Source organism: Rhinichthys klamathensis, unplaced genomic scaffold (genome assembly GCF_029890125.1).
Source record: "Rhinichthys klamathensis goyatoka isolate OS25496 unplaced genomic scaffold, OSU_Roscu_1.1 h1tg000105l_1, whole genome shotgun sequence".
NCBI lineage: Eukaryota > Metazoa > Chordata > Actinopteri > Cypriniformes > Leuciscidae > Rhinichthys > Rhinichthys klamathensis.
The window spans coordinates 2,123,714-2,151,360 of NW_026606644.1; the positions used below are offsets into that span (position 1 = coordinate 2,123,714).

General features: G+C 37.7%; 1 protein-coding gene across 1 annotated transcript; it reads left to right on the top strand.

Annotated features, from left to right (window-relative positions):
- The first annotated feature begins 234 nt into the window (after positions 1-234).
- cul3a (cullin 3a) lies at positions 235-27,465 on the top strand. The gene is made up of 16 exons (XM_056253513.1): positions 235-456; positions 16,091-16,288; positions 16,774-16,887; positions 19,857-20,017; positions 20,818-20,932; positions 21,507-21,735; positions 21,826-21,971; positions 22,171-22,347; positions 22,891-23,061; positions 23,142-23,249; positions 23,454-23,578; positions 23,849-23,945; positions 24,855-24,989; positions 25,091-25,277; positions 26,624-26,769; positions 26,871-27,465. Exons 1-16 carry the CDS (start codon positions 373-375, stop codon positions 27,000-27,002), a joined length of 2,325 nt encoding a protein of 774 aa, XP_056109488.1. The 5' UTR covers positions 235-372; the 3' UTR covers positions 27,003-27,465.
- Positions 27,466-27,647: the final 182 nt, after the last annotated feature.

Here is a 27,647-nt window from a genome sequence, read left to right on the forward strand (position 1 = left end):
ACCAGTTACAGTAATATTAAGAAACAATATTCAAGAAATACACCCATACAATCCTAATGGGGTTAGATGTCATTATCAAACTTCATGACATGGTTTTAAACTACGATACCGGTGAATCCATGAAGGTTGTTCTTTTCCTCAGCGCCAGACTCACTGCTGTTTACCACATGTCAGCCCAAGCTGGCCCCCGTTCTCGCGATATTGGATGCATTCCTGTTAGCATAATCATTGTCTCGCGAGATCTCAACCAGTCATCCGCCATCGCTGTAGAGACAGAGGAAAAGAGTAAGCTACAGGGACTGAAACCTGGGGGGGAAAGAGGGCGAGATTTGTCCGTGTTTCCCCTCAACACACCCACCCTAACATCTATTGATGGCATCGCTCCCTAACCCAAACATGTCCAACCTCAAACCCGGCACCAAGAAGGACACCAAGATGCGGATCCGCGCCTTTCCCGTGAGTATCAGCCGGGTTGAACGCGCCTCAAGCGGCCGCGGGGAGAACTCGAGAGCCGTGGATCGGGCAGAGCAGCAGGCCACAGCGGGTTTAGATCTTTTGAGGCTGCGATTGAGAGATTTACACTGACTATGGAATAGAAAATACTTGTAATCGTGATAATATTAGCTCCAGGGTTCTAGATAAGTATATATGACTCAGTTAATAGAGAGATGAGCGATTTGAATTAAATAAAACAGCTAGTGTAGAAAGTGATCAAAACTCAGTGATTTTTTTTCGTCCAGTCCATATGTTTTGACCATAAAGCTGTAAATATGTTCAGTAGTGTAGATTCTGCAGAGAACATGGAGTCTTTCCTTCTGATTAGCATGTTTTCTTTCAGTGTTTTGATCTGATTTTGGGTCTTGTGATGTCAGACTGGCCGTTGATAACGTGTGTTTTGTTGAAACTGATTGTTGTCTGTGGTGTTGATGGGTGATTTTGTTGTTATTGGTGCTGTGCATATTGCCAAACTGACAGGTATGGCCGTGTTGCCTGGTTAATTTAGTTTCTTGTCATTGTTTGGTTTTGTGTGTTGTTGACATTTTGCTAGGTGTTTGTGTAGTTTTTTGGAAATTGTGTATATTATTGTCACTCGGTGTAGATCAGGGGGTTTTGGGGACTCTCAAAATATGAGCATCCTTGGGTGAGGGACCCCAATCTAAAATTTCAAATGCACCTAGGCCTATATATTTAGCCTATATATTGCCATGTATAAAGACACAATTTATTCTGTGAAATATATTTATTTATATATTTTTTATTTTTTATGTTAATTTTTTATTTATTTATTAGTTCTACTTTTTTTCACAGGGGTCTTCTCTAGCACTCCCAGTTTGAAAACCCCCTATACTATAGGTGTTGTCTAGATTGTCACACTGATGATAGATGCCCTTAGCAGCTCTGCTTTTGTTTCACAGTCACTGCAGCAGCATGACGTGCATCTCTGCAATTTTCTGCAATTTTCTGTTCTTTTATTAGCTCCACTCAGATCATATTCTGTGCATCGCAGGACTGTTGGTGTGTTGGTGATGCTCTGTTGGAATACATTATGAATAATTTGATTATATGCAGTTAAGTGAAAATGTTTGCATGCAATTATTGTCCTCTCTTGAAGGTCTGGCATACTCCTTCTCAGAGTCTGACACCTTTCAGCAAGTCCACAGGACTAAACAAATGTCTTTTTGGTTCAGATAAGTGGCAGTGAGATAAGAAGCGTTTGCTTGTGGGATCTGACATGTCTCATGACCCTATCAAAGGAATTCATTCGAAATCTCACAGCTGGCTCGATATTCTCACCTGTTACAATCCACATGCTCTCTCGGCTCTCTTCTGCATTCAAACTGTCAAGTTTCTCTTTAGCTTTTTATAGTGTCAGTTGTGGTTTTGCGTATTGTTGAAAATGCATTCAGTCATGCAGTTCATTATTAAAGATCAGACTGGCACAGGCATATTTTGGTCAGAATCAGGAGTGTAGGAAGTTTAGTGCTTGCTGTCATTTTCAAAAGCCTTTCAAAATCCCTTAGTTAATTCAGACCTAACCAGTGCAGTTATGATTCTCATGATTGTTTTTGCTTTGTTCTTCTTCCAAAACTTCTCTTACTGGAGATAGTCCGCTGTAATTGAGATGAGTTTCGTCACTTAGCTGTGTTGACCTTCCCTTTACAGTCCCAATGGGTCACTTTTCCAGGATTCATCATTTTGTAGAAATGTGGAAAGTTGTTTTATAGTTTATATACACTACCATTTCAAAGTCCGGGGTCAGTACGATTTGGTATAAATAAAATCATTTTATTCAGCAGTGATCCGTTAAAAAAGCAGCACAACTGTTTTCAACATTGAAAATAATATGAAATGTTTCTTGAGCAACAAAACAGCATATTATAATTAAAATTTCTGAAGGATCATGTAACACTGAAGACTGCTGAAAATTCAGCTTTGCCATCACAAGAATAAATTAGGCTACTTTTTAAAATATATTCGAACACAGTTATTTAAATTGTAATTTAAATCATTTACTGTATTCTTGTATTCCTTGATAAGCATAAGAGACTTCTTTCAACAACATTGTAAAATCTTCTCCCCAAACATTTGAGAAATAGTGTCAGTTTATAGTATTTGAACCGGCTTTTTAGAAGTGTTTTTAGGGTTCCTTTAGCTGAAACGGTAGAGAATGACACTAGGAATGCCAATGATGCATGAGCTGATAAAATCTATACTATGAATGCAAACTAAGTTGCTTTGAATTCACTCAAGACTACACCAAAGTGTGAGAATCCACTGTCCATTAAACATTTTGCTGGACTGTAATACTTCTACCCCTTTGAGGAACGTGTTTTATTTGTTGATACTTTTGAAAAGGCTTTTTAACCAAGTAAATTTAAAATTAAACTTATTTATTTTTGTTTTTGAATAACTAAACCTGGCTCTCGCCATGAACCATAGAAGCTGGCAAAAAAGTTGCTTTGGATAAAAGCATCTGACAAATTCATAATGTTAAATGTGTTGATAAACTGATATGATTAGGGTTTACTGTTGTGGGTTAAATGTATGTCTCTCTGGTCTCGTCCTTCATCAGTGCTTTTGCATTGGCATGACCTGAGCCTACAGAAACCCAGTTTGGAAACCTACTTGCTTGACACACATGCACACGTTTTGCTTTAGGGATTCCTGTTCATGGAAAAACTGGTTCCTCTTTGTTTTAGTTTAACTTCAAAAGTCAAACGGTCTTCTACAGTATCCAATGATTGCCAAAGCAGGTGTGATTCAACTAGCCTTTTAGCGAAATGTTGCAAGAAGCCTACGTTCCCACTCACACCTATTCCTACTTCCTACTAAATCAGATTTTAGCCACCTAAATGGCTTTAATCCACAGTCTAGTCTGCACAGGTCCACGAGTATCAAGACATGTCTGTCTGTAGGCTTAGTAGACGGAGAGAGACAGACAGGTGCGAGCGAGGCGTTCTCTACGTCTGAGTCTACAATGTGTGTCAATTTATCACATAGCAAGAGCTGTGTTACTAATATCGTGACAAGCATTATAATTAATGCGAGCTGTGCTGAAGTGTTGTTTTGACATGCATAATTAGTCACAGTTGTTTAAAAATGTATTCACACATATGATTAGCCATCAGACCTGTTCTTTGTGAGATTAGCTCTGCTGAGTCACTTGGAGCTATCAAAAGACTGAAGTTGTTGGACTGTTGGTTTGGTTGTAAAAGGAATTGATCTTCTTGCTCCAGTTTCTGCCAAAGGTTGAGTGTATGTGCGAAAGACCTGCAGTCCCATTGGCACATTAAATGCAAATTAGAAAGTTGTAAGTGAGTTGTTTTACTTTTAATGGGCCTGGAACACATCCTGCGATTTCCCATGCTGAATAAGTTAATATGGTCTCCTCTTGTGTAATTCCGACAAGGTTGTGATGTGTGCAGGGAGCAAAGTGTGTCACTCTAAAAATTTCTGTCGGTACACTCATAAGTTTGGGGTCAGTACAATTTTTTTTTGTTTAGCAAGGATGCATTCAATTGAAAGTGACAGTAAAGGCATTTATAATGTTACATGCTCTTTTGGACTTTCTATTCATCAAAAACTCTTGAAAAACTATCATGGTTTCATTCCTAAAATATAGGCCTATTACGCAGCCCGACTGTTTTCAACATTGATAATAACTAGATTAAAAAGTTTGTAGACATGTCAAATGTCAACCGTGGCACACTCTAAAAAATGATGTGTTGGATTTACTTAAAATATATATGCACCATTTTTGCATCATACTTTTTAAGTAATCCCAACTTGGAATAATTTTACTTAAAATTAACAAGAAAACCGTTGCTATATGTACTTAAATATTTGAGTTCACGCAACATTCTTTACTTAAAAATATATGCATCACGTTACATATATTTTTAAGTAAAGAATGTTATGTGAACTCAAATATTTAAATACATATAACAAAGGTTTTCTTGTTTATTTTATGTAAAATAATTCCAAGTTGGCATTACTTAAAAAGTATGATGCAAAAATGGTGCATATACATTTTAAGTAAATCCAACACAGTGCAGGCCATGTGAGATCAAAACAAATCTTAGTTCTGTTAACTTAACATTTAAGCCCATTTGTATATAAAAATAAGACAATTAAATGAGTTGAACCAACCATTTTAACTTATTTTAGATCTTCAGCTATTTGGTCTGCTTACTGCACTGCTCCAGTACATTCAATGTCTTAAAATAAATTAAACATGCAAATCACACACAATAAAGCATTTAACTTTATTATTTTTTATTTTTTGCCAAAGGCTTGAAAGCCTGAAACCATACATAAAATGTAACAAAATGTGGCAAATCGACAATGGAAAATCACTTTTAACAGGTCACTTTTTCACCTTTGCAACACTCAAAAGATATAAATTTTTCCAATATTTACTTTTGGAACATACAAAAAACCTCTTAAAGGACAATTCCGGTGAAAAATGAACCTAGGGGTAATTAACACATGGTTACCGAGTTGATCGTTCTCTGGGATGCGTTTTCATGATAATTGAATGTACGTAGAGTTTTATCTCTAAAAACTGTTTAGCTTATAACGCTAGTATATGGGGCATAGAATAAGCAAAAGTAAATCACTAGTTAATACCACTAACAAGGCTCAAAATAGCCCCACACTAACACGGTAGCATAATGAGGGTCCCTACATGCAAACCGAAGCATTGAGAACTTTGTAAGTGTACAGACAGTTTAATATAAAGATACTTTATAAAGACAGTACATTACACGTAAACAGGCAGGAGCCATCTTGGAAAACAGTCTCGACTAGGGCTGGGCGATATGGCCCAAAAAAATTATCACGATATTTTTTTTTATATCAGTCGATATCGATAATTATCACGATAAATGTCAAATCTTTAAAGGCAGATTTTTGCTCCTAAGTGAAAGTTGTATAAACCTGGGCCCGTATTCCTAAAGAATCTTAATGTAAAAAGTAGCTCCTAGTGACAAAATTCTAAGAAAATTCTTAGAAATGTGGGTGGGCGTTTACTCTTAAAATTAAAGAAAAAATCCTAGTAAAGAAAAAAGTAATTCAGAAAGCATCTTAACCCTTAAAAGAGGTCTTAAGGTCAAAATTGTTAGGAGTATGGATGAGGACTTTTAAGAGGCTTAAGAGTTTCTTTAGCAGAGGAGAAAATGACAGAACGATGAAGAGGGAGAAGAAATGTGATGCAGACAATAGATGACGACAGTGAGTTAATAAGACGCTATAGATGAGATTGTGCAGTGATCATGTTTGTGACTGATCTTATTAGAGACACGCTAATATCTCCGACACAGCGCAGGAATGCCATAACGCCAGAAATGATCACTACATTAAGATATTTGGCAAATGGGAAAATGCAATAAAGCAATAGTGATTTGGGTCTGTGACAACCGTCTGTAAGCAGTGATCACACAAACATAACAGCACTTTCAGAACCTCTTATTGTGTCGCAGTTCATTTAGTTTCCACTGGACATTCCCACCTTGCAGGCTCAGAAAACTGTATTTATGAATATAGCAGGCTTCCCTGGTGCGCACAAGCAGGGGAATGAACCGTTAATAATGTGCGCTATAAGCGCCCACGTCCGCTTCTCGCTCCATGCTGTGACACCCTGCCCGAATTTTCCTTTAAGGACGGCCTAGTGTTCATCCACTAACTCGGCTAACAGTAAACACGGTTCTTCTGACCAGTCAGGCTTTCTCGTCTTTCTTGTTTTTTAATCCATGTTTTCAAAACAAACATTCAAACCACCACTTAAATAGACAGCAATCAGTGTAATTGGAAAGAGTGGAACAATTTTTATCATTCTAAGCCAATCAAATTAACAGCAAGGTAAAAAAAAGGATTTATATACATAAAAATAATGTGCGTGTGTGTGTGTGCGTGTGTGAGTAAACTCTATACTTAAAATGGCTCTTTTTTTTCCTTCTTGGACAACCAACCAATCACAGTCTTCAAAAGATTGTGTCATACATAGCAACGGGGTCAGCCCCGCCTCCTCACTAAGATGAGAGTTTTTGTCTTTTCCTTACTCAGAGTTGCTCTCAGATCGGTCCCGAATCACTCTTAAGCTAAGACTCCTACGTAAAAGTTTTTAAGCTAAATTAAGAGTTTTCTAAAAGGATTCTTAGATTCTTTAGGAATACGGGCCCAGAGCGTTAATTGTGGTTTTAACTTTTTATTGTCAGAACATATCATGACAAACACTTGCCAAACAGGTGAACATTTCACAAATCTGAGGTAGAACATTCAAACATTTGTCATTTTTCCTTAACAAAATTAATATCTGAATAGAAAAAGTATTTCTTCAGCACAGTTTGCAGTGCAGCCTGCAATATTCAAATTACATGTTTTGTCTCGAAATGCATATTTGACAGTGAGTTGACAGTAAATCTGCATCCTAACTCAAGCTAATACTACTCTGTTAAATTTATGTTCATTAACAAAAACAGTAACATCTGTTTAAAAAAAAATGTAACGACCACATTTTTATTTGGTAAAATGTAATATTCTGACTGTTTGAGTTTTATTAAAATTAACCATTGGTCATCCAGTATCATGCATTTAGATCATGATAACCACAGATGAAACCAGGCATAGCCTAACTTATAGCACCTCACTATCATGGCAAAATGTAACTTTATGGTTTCTATGGTATTTGTATGAAAAACAGTAGCCTAACAGTTAAATACATTATTAAATACTATAATTATATTCCATTAGTCATTTAATACATAGTCTACATTAATAATATTATACAATTCAATATGTATATCCCACATTTCATAGTGCAGTTAAGGCTAACCTTACAGTAAAATCCATGGTAGGCTAAATGGATTCAGTATCAATTCAGATTCTGACTGTATCGTTGCGCGCAGTGTTTCTCCTGTTTGTCAGCGCCGTTTCATCTGCCTTTAAACATTTGTGTTCTTCGCTGAACTCAAGCGCTTCTCACTGGATCTCGTGAGCGAGACGATCAGAGTAAACCTTCTTTTACTGTCTATGGAGTAAACGCGTCTGCTCTAGTCTAGTGAGCTCGCGCGCGCTGCCGTTTGGACTTTGAGCCGAGCGGATAAACAGTCCGTGAGGCGCGCGCGGTTCAAATGAGTTTCGTTCCGCTTTTGGCGCATAAACATTATCGAACATTTATCGACCTCTTGATATCGTTTTATCGAGAAAAATTATATCGCGATAATTATCGTTATCGTTTTATCGCCCAGCCCTAGTCTCGACCAGTCGAGCCACGAACGCCATGCTAAGTGAGATGAACTGTGACTTGGAATCTCATAATATGGTCCGTTGTTTCCGGAAGAAACTATTTTAATAAACAGATATAATTCATGCATTTCCATGTAATTAGTTTCACAAACGTAATTCCTATCGACCAGCTCACTTAGCACAGCGTTCGTGACTCATCACCTCTATGCCTTCCAGCGTTACCCCAGTCTGTGAAGGATCATCTGCTGAGCCACCTTTCGTGATGATCCTCAATGTGAGATGTTCCAGTTCCTCTTCATTCCAATGAGTATAAAAAAAAAACATTAAAAAAAAACAGGAAATCGGCATTTACTTGCAACATCACTTGTTATTGTTCAGACTGTTGCAAAAAAATCAATTGCATTGAAACACAGAATGAGAAAGAAATGTACCTTTTATATTTTAAAATAAAATAAATCTCTTACAGCCTCTATTTGCAACATTATAAATGTCTACTGTCACGTTTTTATCAATTTAATGCATACTTGCTGGATAAAAGTAAATTTATTTTATTTCTTTAAAAAAAAAAAGTTCTAATTGACCCAAAACTTTTAAATTGCATCTTAAAATATATTCAAATAGAAAACAGTTGTTTTAAATTGTAAAAAATAATAATAATAATAATCACAATATTACAGTTTTTGCTGTATTTTGGATCAAATAAATGAAGGCTTGGTGGGCAGAAGAGACTTCTTTTAAAAACATTAAACAATCTTACTGGTTGTGTGTGTGTGTGTGTATATATACATATATATATATATATATATATATACACACATTTTTTTCTGGTTATCAAAAATATATCTAAAAAGAAAAAAACAATAATTAAATGTTACAAATTAGTCCATTATTAAATGCCTATAAATATAAAAATGAGTCTATTAAATAATATCTATTAATTTAAACAAAACAAGTTAATTAATGAAGACTTTTGTCCAGAGGTTTTGAACGAATCTCTTCAAAACATTTTAACAGTCAGTCACTACTGGAATAGCCAAACAGTAAATACAGATCTACAATCTTTGTTTGAAGCCAAACTTTTGCTTAAAGGGTATTTACTTATTTTGATAATAATTTTGAAGGTTTAATAGACAGGGTTGTAGCTGTCATTTAGGAATAATATTGTGTTCGAATCAAGATCGCCATTATTTAATGATAAATCGTGCACACGGAGCTGTAGCCAATGTGTTTTCGAATTTAATATTTGTTTGTTAACGAACGTTACCAGTAGGCTAACCCGCGCCCAAGGCCTGGCCGGCCCCCTTTCCCGCGATCCTTTTATAGATATTAGAGAATAGAATATATGGGAATTTGTAAATATGCAAAGTACATTTTTTTTAATCCGAAAACTCATAGCCTGCATATAATAAATGACAACTAGGCTACATTTCGTTAATAAAGTAGGCCTACGAATTTATCCGTGGGGGAAAGCGCCGTCCGAATTGTCCTCTTATGGTGTGTTCAAACCTAACGCGAATAGAGCGTCAAATACGCGTCTATCGCGTCTAGTTAGACGCTTGAATCTGCTCGAGTTCAAATTTTTCAACTTGCATGCGTGGAAGACGTTCGCGGCAAACGCGTCACCCAATTTGCGTCATTCGCGACGCCCGGCGCGAATGATGCGTCTATTTGTGTCTTTGCATTGACTTTGTAATCTACTCGCGCAAATTATTAAATTCGCGTTCGGTGTGAACACACCATTAATGCATACATGCCAACGTCATGGTCATATTTCGAAAAACACAATAAATAGCCTACTCTGACTACTATAAACACTTGACACTTGATAGCCTATTCGATAGAAGCACACTCGCTTAATAATTCAAAAATACTCTAGTGCAAAGTCACTCATTTCATACATTAACTTGTAGACTACATAGGTGTTCGTAACACGTTTCTAATTGTTGATGCAAAATTCGTAGCAATTCTGAAATTCAGTTTAAAAGTTAGTTTCTTGACCAAAAATGCAATAAACGATTGAGTGTACCTTAAGTTAAAAAAAGTTAAGCTTACCTCTTTTCAGCGTCTTCACATATGTGCCTCACAAAATGGCTCCAATTTTTGGCTGGAAAGGCATCACGGGAAATTGCATATCACGTGGCTCGTATAGTTACTTAAAGTAACACTATGTAGTTTTTCAACCTTCATAATATATTTCCAAGACCCTTGTGATGGTACATCGACTTAAAATAAGTTAAATGACACGTCTGCCATAGCCTGACGTGGTCTGTATCGCTTTTACTGGCACTATGTAACTTCGGGTTTCGGGTAGGAACCCGTGCACAAAAAGAACTACAAAATTCGACTGCTTTACGGCATACGTCACTTCCCCCACCACTTCCTCAAATTGTCTGTGGCCATTGCAGACATCCCAAGTCTCCCGGGAGTCTCCTGCGTCTCCCTGATGCCCGCAAATTAGTTCAGATCTGCCGGAATCTATAGCGCGCATGCGAGACAGAACATACTGCGCGCATAACAAACATAGCGCGAGCACGGCTGAGAGAGAGAGAGCGAGAGATCTTGCGAGGCTACGGAAGGCTAAATTATTTACGACAGCAGTAATGGACAATTCTGCTTCCAAACTGTAGGGCGACCGCTGAGGAAAAATCACATGGTGTTGCTTTAAAATGTTATGCTCGATTTACTTAATTTTGAAGCAATTATTATAGTAGTTGACATGACTAATGTTTTTTCATTTTATTTATGCATACATTTAAGTTCACCTAGTTACTTATATTTTTGTGTTACACACACTAAATATGTTAAGTAGAGGTTGAAAAGTTATGAATACTTAATTTTTTGTGTTTAATCTAATTACTTTTGTAAGTAATGGTTGTTCAGCCAACGAATCGTTTTTTAGAGTGCAGCAGCACCCCACCGTCATTTTGATTTTTATAGTAAAATCATTTAGTTCAGTTAGAGAACAGCCACTTTAGTTAAAAACTGAATGCGTCTGCTCAATTCAGCGTGAGCCGAACAAGGTTCGCTGCACAGATCAGACTTCATTTATCACAAGAGTGAGGAGCTGACTGACAAGACGTTGGCAGAAGTTTTGGCTTCAAAGCGAAATGTAAAAGCGCCTATTTAAGAGAGTTTGTTATTGTAACTGTTTTGTTTTTCATTAAGAATAACAATGAACTAGGGCTGTAACGATACACCAAACCCACGATTCGATTCGTATCACGATTTTTGACCCACGATTCGATTCGTATCGCGATTCTATCACGGGGGCGGGGCTTGAGGGGGCGGGGCTTGTGGTGAAAAAAGAGATTTTGAGAGAAGAAAAAAAATACCGGTATTTTTATTAAATAACATTAGGAAAAACCTGTATAATCTAAACACCAAAGAACAATAATAACTATGCAAATTATTATACTATACTAGGCAGTGGCTGCTGCTTTTGGGCTGTGTTCTGTACTCCAACTAAATTGATTTCGGGATGGTGCCGTAGGATATGCATCTGCATGTTGGACGTGTTGCCGGTCAATTGAGGATTAATTTAATGCCTTTCTGAGAATTTATATTTCAAGTTTTGGCTGCAAATTTCACGTCCATAATGCTGAAATTGCCAAATTTTAAATAATTTATCCTCACTAGTTTTGTGGTGTAGGTCTACGTATTTTATAATGTTAACTTCAAATAATACTAATAGTAATTTAAAGATGTGGTAGTTCTCATGGGCCTGAATTTCGTTTTGGAAAATGGGGTGGGGTGGGGTGGGGTGGGGTGGGGGGGGGGGGGATCCCCCCTTTAGATGATTCTCATGGGGGGGATTTTTTTTGTTTGAGGGGGAGAAAGGGGGGGGATTTTTTCCAAACAAAATTATTACATTTATCTTGCCTAAATGTTTGCGCTCATTGCATTTTTACAATGGGGTAATAGCCTATTGTTGTTAAGAATTTACACATCACAAGGAAGCTTGATTTAAATTGTTTAATTAAATTGAAAAAAGTAGCACAAATAAATACAATAGAATAAAGATACAAATAAAGACAATTAAAGAGAAAAGTTTTTGAATAGGTCTAACACTAGTATATACAGATACTGAATAAAGTAATCAAATGGAAAATAACACTGGGTAGTATTTTAGTCCTGAATAAATTAAATACATAGGCTATTAATCCTGATTCCTTTAACTTAAAGCCATCTTTTGTTGTTTTGACAACAAAATTAATGACAGACACATATGGCTGCCGTCACTTTAAGAGCTAGTGCACGGATCCTGTGTTCATTATACTGGCATGCGTTTTATGCTTATTAAAGACAAAACCGACTATATTTAGAGTATAGCCTACTCACAAAGACCGAAATTGACAATTTTGCGTGTTAAAGCAATATAATCCGCGAAAAATAGTTACTAGCCAGCTATTTTTGAGGCGGATTTTCTATGAATGTGCGCATAGAAAATAATCTCAGAGAGCGCGCGAGCACTGATTAGTTTAAAATCGCTTGAATGTTTAAACTGGTAAGACTTAAAAAGACTTCAGTCACGATGCACTGCTGGCCCGATTGTGCAAGTGAATATTCCGTCATGTCCCGACGTCATGTCCCGACCTTACAGTCTATGGTCCCGACTCCAAAACGCGAGTGTGTATTATCGCCGCAGCGCTTGATGTCTGCCTTGCACAACACATGAGAGAAGAGATAGAAGACGCGTGGCACCGCTGAACACTCACCCTGTTTGTGAAATTGCGTCTGGAAGATAGTTGTTAAAAGAATGATTTGATTTTATTATCTGTGTGGATTACGATTGCGGGAATTTCCCGCATTATAAATGGGAGACCTGCGGGAATGATTAGAATTATGCGCAATACCCGCGCCTAGGGGTGGGCGATATGGCAAAAATATCATATCACGATTTTTTTCAGGAAAATCACGATTAACGATTTTATCACGATTCTTTTTCATGTTGGTTTTACTATTTTGCAAGTGACTGAGCATTACAGCCAAACTAATGTCCCTATTTAAAAAAAAAGCCTTAAAGGGTTAGTTCGCCCATTTAAGACATGAAGTTGGATGCAATCCTTACCAGCACTACAGTGCATACACACTGACCCACTCTGTTGTCACCTCCCTGGTCAGAGTTCTGGCCGCTGGAAGTTTTTCAATAAAGTACTCCCGGTTATTTTCCGGGGTCACAAAACTGTGCGTTTTTACGTGAAAAAATGATTTGCGTTTCAAAGCTTGATTAATTTACCACACAAAAAACACGCCGGTCAAAATTCATACCTCAGTTTTAATCGGCACTATTTTCTATCCATTTCTATCAATCCGCGCTGCTGTCGACGTCAACAGTGCGCACGTTCCGATCAGCTGTTGATAGCGCGACTCGCTGACAACATGTCTGACTACGAAACTTCTGATGATGAAACCAATTTTAGCACAATGTCAGACGGATCAGATGATGAAAGTAATTTTAGCACAACGACAATGTTATTGATTGCAACACAAAACCTCAATTGTGTGTGTGTTCAATCAAATAGTTTTCTCAGCAAATTGTACCAATATCCCTATATACTGTTTTTATATTAGAATATATATATTTTATATTCACGTGTTTTATAATGGAGTCTAAACATCAGCTTGTTTACCGTACAGTTTAGACATGGGATCATAAAGTTAGTAAATAGAGCTTACCCGTGGTACTGGTACAGCAAAACTCTTTAATTTTCCTTTTCCTCCTTGGTTGGGGATGTAATCGTCTTCGCTGAAGTGAGCACTACACACACGAAAATCCTTTATTCTGGATATTTTAGCTCCCGCAGAGTAGCCGATAGCAACCAGCCAAATCAACAACACGCGCTTGCACCCCCTGCTGGTGAGGTCGACTAACAGCAGATGGAGATTATGCTCGGTAAGCTGTCTCATAGTTATATTCGAAACAGGAATACGATGGAATCTGAACTTTGATCGCGGCACATCCTTGTGGTCACAGCCTGGGAATTTACAAGTTCGCACCATTGTTAATTTAATACTTTTTACGTCGTTGTAAATCATTTGTGTAAACACTATGGAACAGCTGATCGGAACGTGCGCACTGTTGACGTTGACAGCAGCGCGGATTGATAGAAATGGATAGAAAATAGTGCCGATTAAAACTGAGGTACATGAATTTTGACCGGCGTGTTTTTTGTGTGGTAAATTAATCAAGCTTTGAAACGCAAATCATTTTTTCACGTAAAAACGCACAGTTTTGTGGCCCCGGAAAATAACCGGGAGTACTTTATTGAAAAACTTCCATCGGCCAGAACTCTGACCAGGGAGGTGACAACAGAGTGGGTCAGTGTGTATGCACTATAGTGCTGGTAAGGATTGCATACAACTTCATGTCTTAAATGGGCGAACTAACCCTTTAAAGGTAACAAAAGAAAAAAGAATGGCAGACATTTAGGCCAAAGTGGCGAAGATAAAAATCTTTATCATTATTTTCTTTGTTATTAAGAATTAGGAACAAAGATACACATTAAGCATACACAACTTAATATACAAATGAAATAAACAGTGCTTTATTTTTCAGCTACAGTAGGGGTATTTAACAGTAGCATTGAAGAAAGTAATTAGGCTAAATGAACAAATACGAAAATAAAACACAACATAGACTTCACTGTATAAATTATACATTGATTATTATTAAAGCTACTACTAAAGTTCTCAGTCAAGAGCAGTGAGTGATTTTCTCTTTGTGTTTTGTTGTTTTATTAACATTAAAGGGATAGTTCTCCCAAACATTTTAATTGTCATCATTTACTCTCTCAAGTTGTTTTAAACCCGAATAAGTTTCTTTCTTCTGTTGAAAATAAAAGTTATTTGGAAGAATGTGGCTAACCAAACAGTTGCTGTACTCCAGTGACTTCCATATGTTTTCCTACTATGGAAGTCAATGGGGACCAGCAACTGTTTGGTTAGCCACATTCTTCCAAATAACTTTTATTTTCAACAGAAGAAAGAAATTAATACAGGTTTGGAACAACATTAGAGTGAGTAAATAATGACAGAATTTTTATTTTTGGGTGAACTATCTCTTTAAGGACAAGAGGCAGCTTGTTTACTAACTGGCTACTGTCGCTTTAAGAGCTGCACGCGACGCGTTTAATATACATGCATTTGACAAGCAGATTTTCTCTCATTTTTTTTCTGTTTGCTTTCACTTTAGACATAACCAACTTTGTTTATGTAAACCTTGTGTGTATTTGACAATATTAGCGCAATAAGACTCGAAAGATAACTTATAACGTAGTCCAGTAAACAGACGCTGTTAGACAGGCTTTTAGTGCCCGTGTGCTTCGGGTGTATGCGCTCAGAAAGCACACGTCAGAACAGCGCATCAGCACGTGAATTACATGTTTAACCAGCAAGGCTTTAAAGCACATGCAAATAATGAACTTCTGTGAACTGCAGTGTCCCGTTCCTCTGCGTTAACATTTGTTGTATGTTGAGACGGAGCTCGGCGCCAGAACTGCATAAAATGCACGATACTACGATATTTCTTCAAAAGCAGATCGTGGAGACATTTTAATCGTCCACGATCAAAAACCGTGATATCGCACACCCCTACCCGCGCCGAAATTCGAGCACTGGTTCTGGACAGGAAGGATAACTCTGGGAGTTGGAAGGGGTGTGATCGCGATTCTGCCTTCTCACATCGCGATACAGGATCGTGGACCTGAGTATCGCGATTTCGATTTTATATCGCGTATCGTTACAGCCCTACAATGAACCGACCTTTCAAGCGATTGGCGCTAATTCGAACGCGAAAGTAAAAAGGCGCACGGCCGCACAGTCAAGCATTCATAATGGTGTGTCCTCTGCACTGTAAAAAAATTGCCTGCTTTAAATTAAGTACAATCAATGAATGAATGAATGCCTGTGCGGCCGTACGCATTTTAATTTCGCCTTGAATTAGCGATTTAAAAGTGAAGTGCAAAAGAGGGAAAAACTTCAGCTCACTCTGTGTCCTCCGCTATTTTCCATATGCGTTTTATCCATAGAAATGTGTAATTCACTACTGTAAAGCGGCTTGACTGGCTGATGGTTTCCGAGCGCAAAGACGCGAATAATCAAATTATCGATTATAATTGATTTGATCGATTAGTTGTTGCGGCCCTACATCAGTGTGTTTAAATTCGAATTTTGACAGTTTGAACATTTGAACAATCCGTCAATGTAAGTCAATTAGAAAGCAATATTTTTAAAGCAATATTGGTCAATACTGACTGATAAGGTGCATCCCTCCTAAAACGTTTTGTATCAAATTATCATAAGGGTTTCTATGTTTATTCATTTGTTGATTCGTTTGTTTTTGCAGATGACCATGGATGAGAAGTATGTGAATAACATCTGGGATCTTCTGAAGAACGCCATCCAGGAGATCCAGCGGAAGAACAACAGTGGGCTGAGCTTTGAGGAGCTCTACAGGAACGCCTACACCATGGTGCTGCACAAACATGGGGAGAAGCTCTACACGGGCCTCAGAGAGGTGGTCACCGAACACCTCATCAACAAAGTATGAGCTCCTCTCTCGCACTGAAATCTTTCTTGAAATCCGTTTCAAAACCCATGAGGTCCTAGAGATTAGACTTCTCACAGGCTTTAGCAAGGAGTTGCTTAAGTTGAATGCAGTTTAATAACCAGTAAGCCTCAAGAGATGGTGTTTTACGGTAATATTGCTTTAAAAGACCTCCTTAACTATTTTGATGGTGTAAGTGATGTGAATTTAAATTGGAACAGATTGATTTGAATAGATCTGAAGGACGCTGTCTCACATCTTCACTACATTTATATTTATATTTAGCTTAATGAAGACTCTGGGGTTTTATCTCTGGTGCTGGCTGGTAATGATGTCAGTTCTGGAGATGAAGCAGATGGTGGAAACCTGCCCGTCCCAGTGGAGTTGTTCACAGGGTGATGTCAATGTAGATACAGGTGGATGGAACCCATGTGCTTGAGCTGCTCTCATAACAGCTTTGAATTTTTTCTTCCTGTCTTCAGGTGCGAGAAGACGTGCTTCACTCGTTAAATAACAATTTCCTGCAGACGTTAAATCAGGCGTGGAATGATCATCAGACTGCCATGGTCATGATTAGAGATATCTTGATGTACATGGTAAGTTGTTTATTCAGACTTTCTTAAAGTGGTAATCATGTGTGTGTGTATATATATATATATATATTAGGGGTGTAACGGTTCACAAAATTCACGGTTCGGTTTGGTACGATTCGGTACGTTTCCGATACTGCAAAAAGAAAGAAATGCCAGAGAAATTTCCTTGATTTCATTTTTTAATGATATTTTTATTAAAACTAACATCATAAAGTATGATATTTTTTAACTTTGAGCAATGATGGAGCTATACTTGACTTTTCTTAGGAGCTTATAAAACAAAACAGCTCCTTGGACAAAATGAAATGTAATATTGTAGTAGTTATAAACAAAGGTTTATTTTAGTTCAGATTAACATTTGAGGGCAGCAATTGTATTCATAATGTCAAAATAAAACCGACGTGATGTTACTTGAAAGCATTATAGCCTACTATTCCTGCCAAACTTCCATGGTTACAGTTAGTAGTGTTACTACAGTAAATCCATGGTGAATGTTGCTGATCTGTGGACACTGGATAGTTCATTCATGGCACAATGTTTCTTCCTGGTTTCCACGTCAGCGTTGTTTGATTGGTTAATAACGGAGAAATGCGAATGTTTCTCACTAGATCTCGCAGCGATGTTATTACTTCAGTGGTGAATTCAAATGCTTTCTTTACTGGATTTGGCTGTGTAGTAACAGTGCTGATGATTAAGATCGGCTCGCGCTGCATTGGTCCAAACTGATAAACGGCCCGTCACGGGGGGGTTTAGAAAGCTAAAATTGCTTTTATTTTTTATTAAACAGTGCTTTAATGGACAAATTGTGTCCTTGTCTTTAAATTAATTCAATTACAAGTAAACGTTTCTCAAGGATAACAAAATTATCTGCTAATGCTGTAAACCACAGCCCTTACTTGCACATTACTATAACATTAAAGATTAACAGTAGAGCCTAGACTTTTAGCCTAAATGATATAATAATAATCAACACTCAAATAACAAATTGTATGAAAACATGTAAACTGCACATAAGGCAATTTTTGCATTAACATGTTTTTACTCTAATTTGTTATTGTTATATAATAATTTACACAGTTGCTGTTATTTTCATGACAACTATTTTAAACATACAATAAATAATCAAGATATCATAAACAGGTTAAGTAAAATATAATATATAGGCTAATATATAGCATTTATTTAGTGAAAGAGTTAGCAAACCAGCAAGCTGTGGACACTGAATGACTTGCCTGAGGTAAATATAAAGCTATGTGAAAAACTAAGCGTTTTATTGACGTATTTCCGCTGTTGAAACACTGATTGACTGTTTACACGAGTTATGATGCCTTTCAGTAAGTATACTGTATCTTTCAACATAACTTCGGGTGTCCATTCATGTTTATTCTGTAACTGAGGAAGAGATGATCGCGCTGCCGCATGCATACAGTGATATCTGTCACGCCACATCTAAGAGCGCCTAAACGGCATTTATTGTTTGCATTTCGTGATCAAATAGACATAATTTGAAAGATTACACCTTGCTTATTATCAAAAGTAACAAAACACTGAGCTTATTGCAATTATATATGGTTAATGGTGGTTAGGCAACAGCCCTATTCGTTGTGTACACATAACACATGAGGTGCAAGGAGCCGGGGCAGCAGGGGGCGGGGCGTGTTCGGTTCGCCATAAGAGTATCGCGATACGTATCGTGGGTGGTGTATCGCGGTTTTTCGGTTCGGTTCAAATATCGTTACACCCCTAATATATATAGATATAGATATCAAAGACTGAGTTGCAAGTGTACAAAAATGTTCTGATGTCTTTAGTTCATGGTTCAGACAGAACTCATGGATCGCACAACCAAACAAAAAGCTTTAATAATCCTTATCCTGTTAACTGACATGACCATAAAGTGCTGCAGTGATGATCTATTTTTGTAGCCCAATCCTAAAGTTAGCATAGTTTTCTCGACAAAAACCCAATATGTTTTTTCTGTTTGCTTTTGGATTATTGCAGAAAATAAGTATTTGACCGACAAAGTTTTATGATTTTTACACGTTTTGTTCATTATGATAATCTTCACAAATGAACACATCACCAGGAATAAAAAGCACAACATAGGCTATAAATGAACTACACCACGGTCACATGCCTTCAACACAACCACCATTCACTGCGCTACTTTTCCATTATTTTTCAATGTAAACGCACTATATGGACGTGTATGATCGTTGCGGTCGCGTCTTTTCTAAAAACGCGGCGCTCAACTCAAGTAGTTCAACTTTTTTTAAAAATGCGTCTCAAGACTTTGCGTTTTTCCCCCATTCCACTGCCCGCGTCTCGCATTTTTCAAAGCAATTACACGTTCTGTGTGAATGGCCTCTTAAACTTCCAACTCTTTCAGTGTTTATTTAAAAAAAAAAAAAAAATTCCCTGAAAGTCTGAGCTAGAATAGTTTGCAAGAGCGTTATTATAAATACAACGAGGCTGTGAAAGTGGACTAGAGTGTAGATGAGTTCACCTGTTCGGCCTGATGATCTTTATTGTCCCAGAAAACCGCGTCCCATTTAGCCACTTGTTAGCAACTGCCTTTTTGAAGACAAGTAAAAGCTTTAAAAAACCTCAGTAGAGTATTACTGGTGTGTTTTACGTCGTAGAATAAAAGGTGAAAATATCTTGAGCTTGTGTTCACCACAGACCTTATTTCAGGCATTTAACCAAAATCCCATTGACTTCCGGACAATGAAACCAGATGTGCTAAAATGCTAACTCGTTTTTGGATTTGGCCGTGCAGAAATTCGTCATCCCTGCAGCACTCTATTTCAAAATGTTGTTATTGTAACAAAAGGCATATCATTGTTTATAAAAAGGAGAAAATACATTTGGAAAGCAGAAAGATGGGGGAATGGGATTGGGATGCAACAGAGTCTGGATTTGAACCCTGTCTTTAAACCTCTAGGAACATTTTTCTTTCTCTTTCTGTCTAGGACCGTGTGTATGTTCAACAGAATAATGTGGAAAACGTCTACAATCTCGGCTTGATCATCTTCAGAGATCAGGTTGTGCGGTATGGCTGCATTAGAGACCATCTCAGACAAACTCTGCTGGACATGATCGCTCGAGAACGCAGGGGAGAGGTGGTCGACAGGTGTGTGACTTTTGTCCTCCGGTCTCTCTTTACAGTGTTTTTGTTAGGGTGTGTTCACTTGTAGCTCAGTTTGCTTGGCTCGATTGGTCCGGACCAAAAAATTAATTTGTCCTGGCCCGCTTAACGTTCACATTGGCATTTTAACACTGAACCTAACAATACCGAAACCAAAAGGCATAGGGGTACGTTCACAACCTGATTGGTTGGCTTTTATTACGTATATTTTGCAACGGAACTTACCGAACTTCCAAAACAATGGTGTGTGCAAAATGCACTCGTTGTATGTGCGTAGCCTACAAATGATATTTTGACCAGATAACAGCGGCAGGAATCCCTCCGTCACACACACAAATGAAGATCTGGTGTGTGGAGACGTGGTTGTGATGCCTGTAGCGAACTGTGATGGGCAACATCGCGACTATGATGAGAAAAAACAGGCTTGCTTGAGCATTCTGTCCTTTCTAGCATTGCATCTTATGACGTCATTTTGGTTCGTTTTGATGTCTTTGATCTGTGTTGCGTTCATATTTCAGTCGAACCGCACCAGAGTTCGTTTGGAAGCGGACTGACACCCATCTTTTCAGCGGTCTCGGTCCGCTTGTTTGGTGAGCACCAGGGTTCAGATGGCAGCGTTCACACTTATTCAAATGCACCACACTTACAGAGCAATCGCACCAGGGTTCGTTTTAATCGAACCAAACATGCCAAGTGTGAACACACCCTTAAAGAATGAAAGCTTTTGGCTGTAATAGTTGAGGAATGCATTTTTATGTGGTTTGTGGTGTCATGTTTTGTGGCAGGGGGGCCATCAGGAATGCCTGTCAGATGCTGATGGTTTTGGGGTTAGAAGGTCGGTCCGTCTACGAGGAGGATTTTGAAATCCCATTTTTAGACATGTCTGCTGAGTTCTTCCAGGTGGGTGCTGCTGTTATACTGCTTTTACTCTGTTTGCTTGTCATTTTGGATATTACATAGATAAAATAGGAACGAAATATTTCATTTAGGTCTTCCATCACTATTGGGTTTATAATTTCAATCAGCTCCTTGATTGGTTGACTTGATGTGCAGTTGTGCGGTCATTTCACTAGGTTTAACCAACGTTTTCTGTAAATTATTCAAATGGATAAAATGTTATCAATTATATTTTAATAAAATATAGATTTTCATATTCTATAAAAACATTTGCAGCTATTAACTACAAATTAAAAGCATAATTATTCTGAAAGTTTTTAATGAAAAATAATTTATACATTATATATATAAAGATTCTGACACATAATAATAATATATTGATTTTAAATAAAATGTATCATTTGTTGTAGTGGGGCCAGTGAAACAAAATTGTCTGGGCAAGGAAAAATCCACTACTAACCTGAAATAAACCCTCATTGTTAAGAATTGAATTGATTGATTTGATCATTTATTCTTGGCTGGCTGTCTTTGATTGTTGTTAAGTATAATATCTTCATTTGTGTGTGTGTCTGTGCAGATGGAAAGTCAGAAGTTCTTAGCGGAGAACAGTGCCAGCGTCTACATCAAGAAAGTGGAGGCTCGGATAAACGAAGAGATTGAGCGCGTGATGCACTGCTTGGATAAAACAACGGAGGAGCCTATCGTGAAGGTGGTGGAGAGAGAGCTCATCTCCAAACACATGAAGACCATCGTAGAGATGGAGAACTCGGGACTGGTCCACATGCTCAAGAACGGAAAAACAGAAGGTGAGCAATGAATTAGGAATAAATTATGTTTTTCATTTTTTCTCTCTTGCTTTGTATTTAACTCAATTTCTCTCGTCTTTTCTCTCTCAGACCTGGCATGCATGTATAAGCTGTTCGGTCGGGTTCCTAATGGACTGAAGACAATGTGTGAGTGCATGAGCTGGTACCTCAGAGAACAGGGTAAAGCGCTGGTGTCTGAAGAAGGAGAGGGCAAGAACCCCGTCGACTACATTCAGGTACACATTCACGAACATGAAGCAGCAAAGAGAGAACCGCATCGACAATAGAGGCTTGTTCAGTTAATACAAATCCAGAGTCAGATCCTGAATAAACAAAGAACAAATCTGCCAAGGTTTAAGAGTTCAGAGTAGTGAGAATGTGTAATACAACAACCTTTAGGTTTGTAATGTTTTTTTTTTTGTGTGAATCATTCAGGGTTTGTTGGACTTGAAGTCGCGCTTTGACCGATTCCTGCAGGAGTCCTTCAACAACGACAGGCTCTTCAAACAGACGATCGCTGGAGATTTTGAATATTTCCTCAACCTCAACTCCAGATCGCCCGAGTACCTCTCACTCTTCATCGATGACAAACTCAAGAAAGGAGTGAAGGGGGTAAGAGATTAGTTTAGGCCATCTCAAATTGGGTAAATTTAATCTTTTTTTCACTTTTGTCCAGTCAAAGTGAAAATATTATGAATACGAGTTACGTTATATATTATATATTATAGATATAGACTGATGGATGAATGTGCACCTACGTACACAAACAAAAGTGTTGTTATTGCTAACTAAAATGAAACATATTCAAATTAATAATACTGAATAATCTGAAAAAAAAGTGTTCTTAGAAAACTTTTACAAATTAGAAATTTTGCTTTGACAACTAACAGAAATTAAATGAGCTTAAGTTCTAAAATGACTGAAAAAAGCAATCTAAATAAAAATATATAAAAAACTTAAAATAATAATACTAATAATAAAACATAAAAATGACATAATAAAAGCGACAAAATTAAAAAAGAAAATTAAAACATAAAAACAAGAGCTAATTCACAATATTAATAAATAAATACAATACAATAATAGCATTTAAATCATTTTAAAATAACACTGAAGCAAAGTTATCACTGATCTTATAATTGTGTTTGTGTTCAGCTGACGGAACAGGAAGTGGAGTCCATCCTGGATAAAGCCATGGTGTTGTTCAGGTTCATGCAGGAGAAGGACGTGTTTGAGCGTTACTACAAACAGCACCTGGCCAGAAGGCTCTTAACCAATAAGAGCGTTTCAGATGACTCTGAGAAAAATATGATCTCCAAACTAAAGGTTCACATCATATCCTTTTCTTTACTCTCTTTCACTGTATTCCTCTGTTATTAATGTGATACTCATGCATTGTCTCTCAGACGGAGTGCGGTTGTCAGTTCACCTCTAAACTAGAGGGCATGTTTAGAGACATGAGCATCTCTAATACCACTATGGATGAATTCCGCCACCACCTGCAGACATCACAGGTGCATATGCACAAACACACACACACACACACACGTCCCTTTGACTTCTGTTGTTCTTAAAATAAGCTGATTATAATTGCTGCGCCCTTAGGGCCTATTCACACCACATCCATCTTTTTTCTAAAAAAAAGAAAAAAATGTATTGAAGCGATGCAACCCTTTCACACCAAATGCGAAAATGTGTGTTTTGTCGTCATGTTGCAGGTGTCTCTCTGTGGTGTTGACCTCACAGTGAGAGTACTGACCACAGGTTACTGGCCCACACAGTCAGCCACACCCAAATGCAACATCCCACCCTCCCCACGCCACGCTTTTGAGGTCTTCAGAAGGTATGACTCGCCTCTACACCCTCATGCAACCTTTTCCTTATTTAATTATACGTACGTTTCCTTATAAGGTGAACAATTGTCAGGATTTTTTACATATCTGTTGAATATAATCGAGCAATATTTTGTTGTTTTTTTGTTGTTGTTGTAAGTATATGACAGAAACTGTCAAGGTAAAGATGAAGTTGATCATCTCTGCTTGTCATGTCTATATCTGAGTTTTCACCATTTGTAGTTTGGTTTCATGTGGGGTTTTTTTTTAACTCTGTGCAGGTTTTATTTGGCTAAGCACAGCGGCAGGCAACTCACACTCCAGCACCACATGGGTTCTGCAGACCTCAACGCCACCTTCTACGGTGCCATTAAGAAGGTACAGACACCTTTAATACCCAAGTAAATATATATATATATTGTGTTTGTGTGTCTCTATATACACACTTTATATAAAATCATAAACAATTTAAAAATATATATTATAATATAATCATTTATAAAAAGTATATTATATAGTACGATGGCCAAGACAGCTCAACTTGCTGTAACTCAAGAAAACGCATGCATAACTCAAGAAAAAACACCTGCAAATTAAGAAAACATCTTCATCAGTGCAACTGATGAACACGTGCAAATACTCACAACGAACATACGATCAGGATGTTAAAAAAAACCCTCACCTTTCAGGTCATCGATAACACCACTGACGAGTAGACATTGAACAATAAGCATGTCCCGGCCAGCTTCGTTCCTTTTTGGGGTCCCTTTGAAACATATCTGTTGTGGTCTGTGCTATTTGCAGCGCGTTTCTGTATTTGGTTGCGTTGCGAGTATTTGCTGCACATGTGTTGTCAAACTAACTTAATTTGCTGGTGTTTTTTCTATTTGTATGTGTTTTCTTGAGTTACAGCACGTTGAGCTCTCTTGGCCAGCCACCTTAATATAGTGATTAAATTGTAATCTTGAAGCCTAAAATAAGACAGCAAGAAGCATGACTAAGCATAAATCGTTCCATCTAATCTGTATTGTTGTCCTAACCAGCCGTGACCATGATAAGACGGGTGACATGACGTTTTATCAGTCACTTTTCAAGAAACTTTTACCAGTTTTTATTTTCTATTATGTTGTGCTGAGTAGGTCCAAAATCCATATTAAACTAAACACCAAGTATATTCCGATTGGCTGTGATTTGGTCGCTTTGTTGCTATTTTTTTTTTTAAATGGTTATAATTATTTATAGAAATGTTCAAAGGCTGATTTTAATTGACTTTCTCTCTCTCTTTAGGAGGATGGCTCAGATGTAGGAGTGGGCGGAGCTTTGCTAACAGGCTCAAACACACGGAAGCACATTCTGCAGGTGTCAACCTTCCAGATGACCATCCTCATGCTCTTCAACAACAGAGACAAGTTTACCTTTGAGGTAAACCCCCCCCCCATCCACATGTTCCCGATCTGAACTCCATGAAGCCTTGCATATATGATCCGTTTGACCTTCACCCTTGTTGACCTCTAACCCCTCAGGAGATCCAGCAGGAGACAGACATCCCCGAGCGCGAACTGGTCCGGGCCCTGCAGTCTCTAGCCTGCGGGAAACCCACCCAGAGAGTTCTCACGAAAGAGCCCAAGAGTAAAGAGATCGAAAGCGGCCATGTGTTTACAGTCAACGATCAGTTCAGCTCCAAACTGCACAGAGTCAAAATACAAACAGGTATTGTGCTGCCTCACGGGGGCGCTGTTGACTCAGAATGAAGGGACAGAGTTGTTGTCTAAAAGAAATCAGAATTCAAAATTGGACTTTTAGTTCATTTTTCTGCCATATATATGCTAGTGTTATAAGTAGAGAAAATAATGTATATATTTTTAGCAGGTACATGTGTTTAAAATAGACCAAATATATTAATGATTCATCTTAAGGCTTCCACACACTACAAAATAATCGGGCTGATTTTGGCCCCTTCCGACAATCCTAGGTTAAGTCCCGATTATCTTAATGGTTCTACTGATTATCTCATCAGATTTTCCTGTGGTGTGATGCGTGTTAAGAGCGATTGAATCTGATAGGAAGAACGTCGGTGCGCACTGATCTCAAATCAGAAATCCTATTGTGTGGGGGGAACCCCGAAGACGAACGCGCACATGCTCTGTAGATTGTCACATGGAACAAAACTATACCTAGTCAGAAAGCGAGCTGACGGAAGCATAACACAACTTCCAATTTTCTGTAAAAAGCGGTAAACACTATTATTGCCATTTCCTCTCTCCCCGTTGTCCGCCATGTTTGTTTACTCAAGTCCTGTTTGACCGTGAGAGATTTTGATAAAACATTATCATGTTTGTGTTCTCTCATATTTCTATTTAGCTTTAATTTTTTTTTTGTTATTGTAACTGTAGTCTTCAACTTCAGCTTATTTTATTTCAGCCAAGGCAAAATTTCTGATTTTTAAAGTATTTTAAGTTGAAGTTTTTCATCTATATTTCAGTGTCCCTGTGGGTCCTTAAAGTATTTAAGTCTTAAATTCAGTTGTATCAAATTTAAGGCCATAAAAAGTCTTGAATATATCTTAAATGTTAAAAGAAAAGTCTTAATTATCATTTCAAGAGTTGTTAAATTTGGGGACAGAAAAGCAGGAATCGCTATATGGCTTAATGTGATTGTTAAACTTCAAAAGGCTATGGTTTAAATGTGAGCACTGCACCTTCCAAAGTGAAAACGTGAGGCTGTTGCGCATTCTTTTATTTCAGCTTTACTTCAATTAACAAAAAATATTTGTAATACTTGTAGTAAACAATAACTACACTTTTTTTTTTTTTTTTTGAGAACTGTTCATTTCTATTTCTTACTCCAGCTTCCTTTTTCAATAGGAATGCTCTTGTCAAAACAATTAATGAAGCCTTTAAATATTTAAACCTCTAATTTGGAGATATAATCAGATTTTATATAATATTTGTTGTAGATAATGTTTAAATCAGACTTGATATTGAGATCGCCGATAAGTGATCTGAAATTAGATTTGGAAATGTGCCTCACAAACTCTTTGAATCGGTCTTCTGCAGTTGCTGCGAAGCAAGGCGAGTCAGACCCAGAGCGCAAGGAGACGCGGCAGAAAGTAGACGACGACCGGAAACATGAAATCGAGGCTGCCATCGTTCGTATCATGAAGTCCAGGAAGAAGATGCAGCACAACGTACTGGTAGCAGAGGTGAGCGTGTGTTCTTGTTCATGATTTTGCATGTTTATTTTGTTTATCATTTCAAAAATGATTCAAATTTCTAAAAATCTGATTGGTTCGTCTCCTGTCAGGTGACCCAGCAGCTGAGGGCGCGGTTCCTGCCGAGCCCCGTGGTAATTAAAAAGCGCATTGAAGGACTAATAGAAAGAGAATATTTGGCCCGGACGCCGGAGGATCGTAAAGTCTACACGTATGTCGCGTAGTGGATCACATTTGAGCAACACAAAGACAGGAAAAATATAAAGATTCTGGACTGCTCTTCGCATGGACTGGGAAGTTTCTTTTAAGCAAAAGATGACCTCTGGGTAGCGGACTTCATTTAAAAGAAAAGCAAACCAAGAAATCAGAAACCATACAAATTGGGAAAATAATCAGGAAGCAAAATAAGAAATCCATAATTGTGTTGTAGATTATTTTTAATTAGATCAATCCCACACTTATGAGAATCTCAGCTATAAATGGATCCAGCTTCAGTCTCTTCACCGTTTTACCCTAGTAGAGATCAAATCAAAAGAATCCCTTGGGAAAATGTGAATGCACTGCACATGTTTTTTTGTTTTTTTTCAATACTGTACAAAAGGCAGAAATATTAAACACCCTAACAAAATAGCCAAAACGTGGCTGCGGAAATAAGACAAAAAGTTCAATAAAAATGTGGATATTGAACCGCTTGCTGCTTTCTTGCAGATGCCGTTTCGGTTTCCATGGTAACATCAAGGTGGGGAGACGACATGTCAATGTAATTTCATTTTTGGTTTATTAAACGAATACAAACGTTCCACACTGTCCCGGGTGGCTTCCCGAGACACATGATAAAAAGCAGCCAAATGACTCTGAGAATTAGACGG

What these genes read in the sequence shown, in the direction of transcription:
- cul3a (XM_056253513.1), top strand. Translation starts at nt 373, where the DNA reads ATGGCATCGCTCCCTAACCCAAACATGTCCAACCTCAAACCCGGCACC. An exon ending in CCGAACACCTCATCAACAAA is followed by an intron (nt 16,289 to 16,773) that starts GTATGAGCTCCT and finishes TCCTGTCTTCAG; the next exon opens with GTGCGAGAAGACGTGCTTCA. An exon ending in CAGAGTCAAAATACAAACAG is followed by an intron (nt 25,278 to 26,623) that starts GTATTGTGCTGC and finishes GGTCTTCTGCAG; the next exon opens with TTGCTGCGAAGCAAGGCGAG.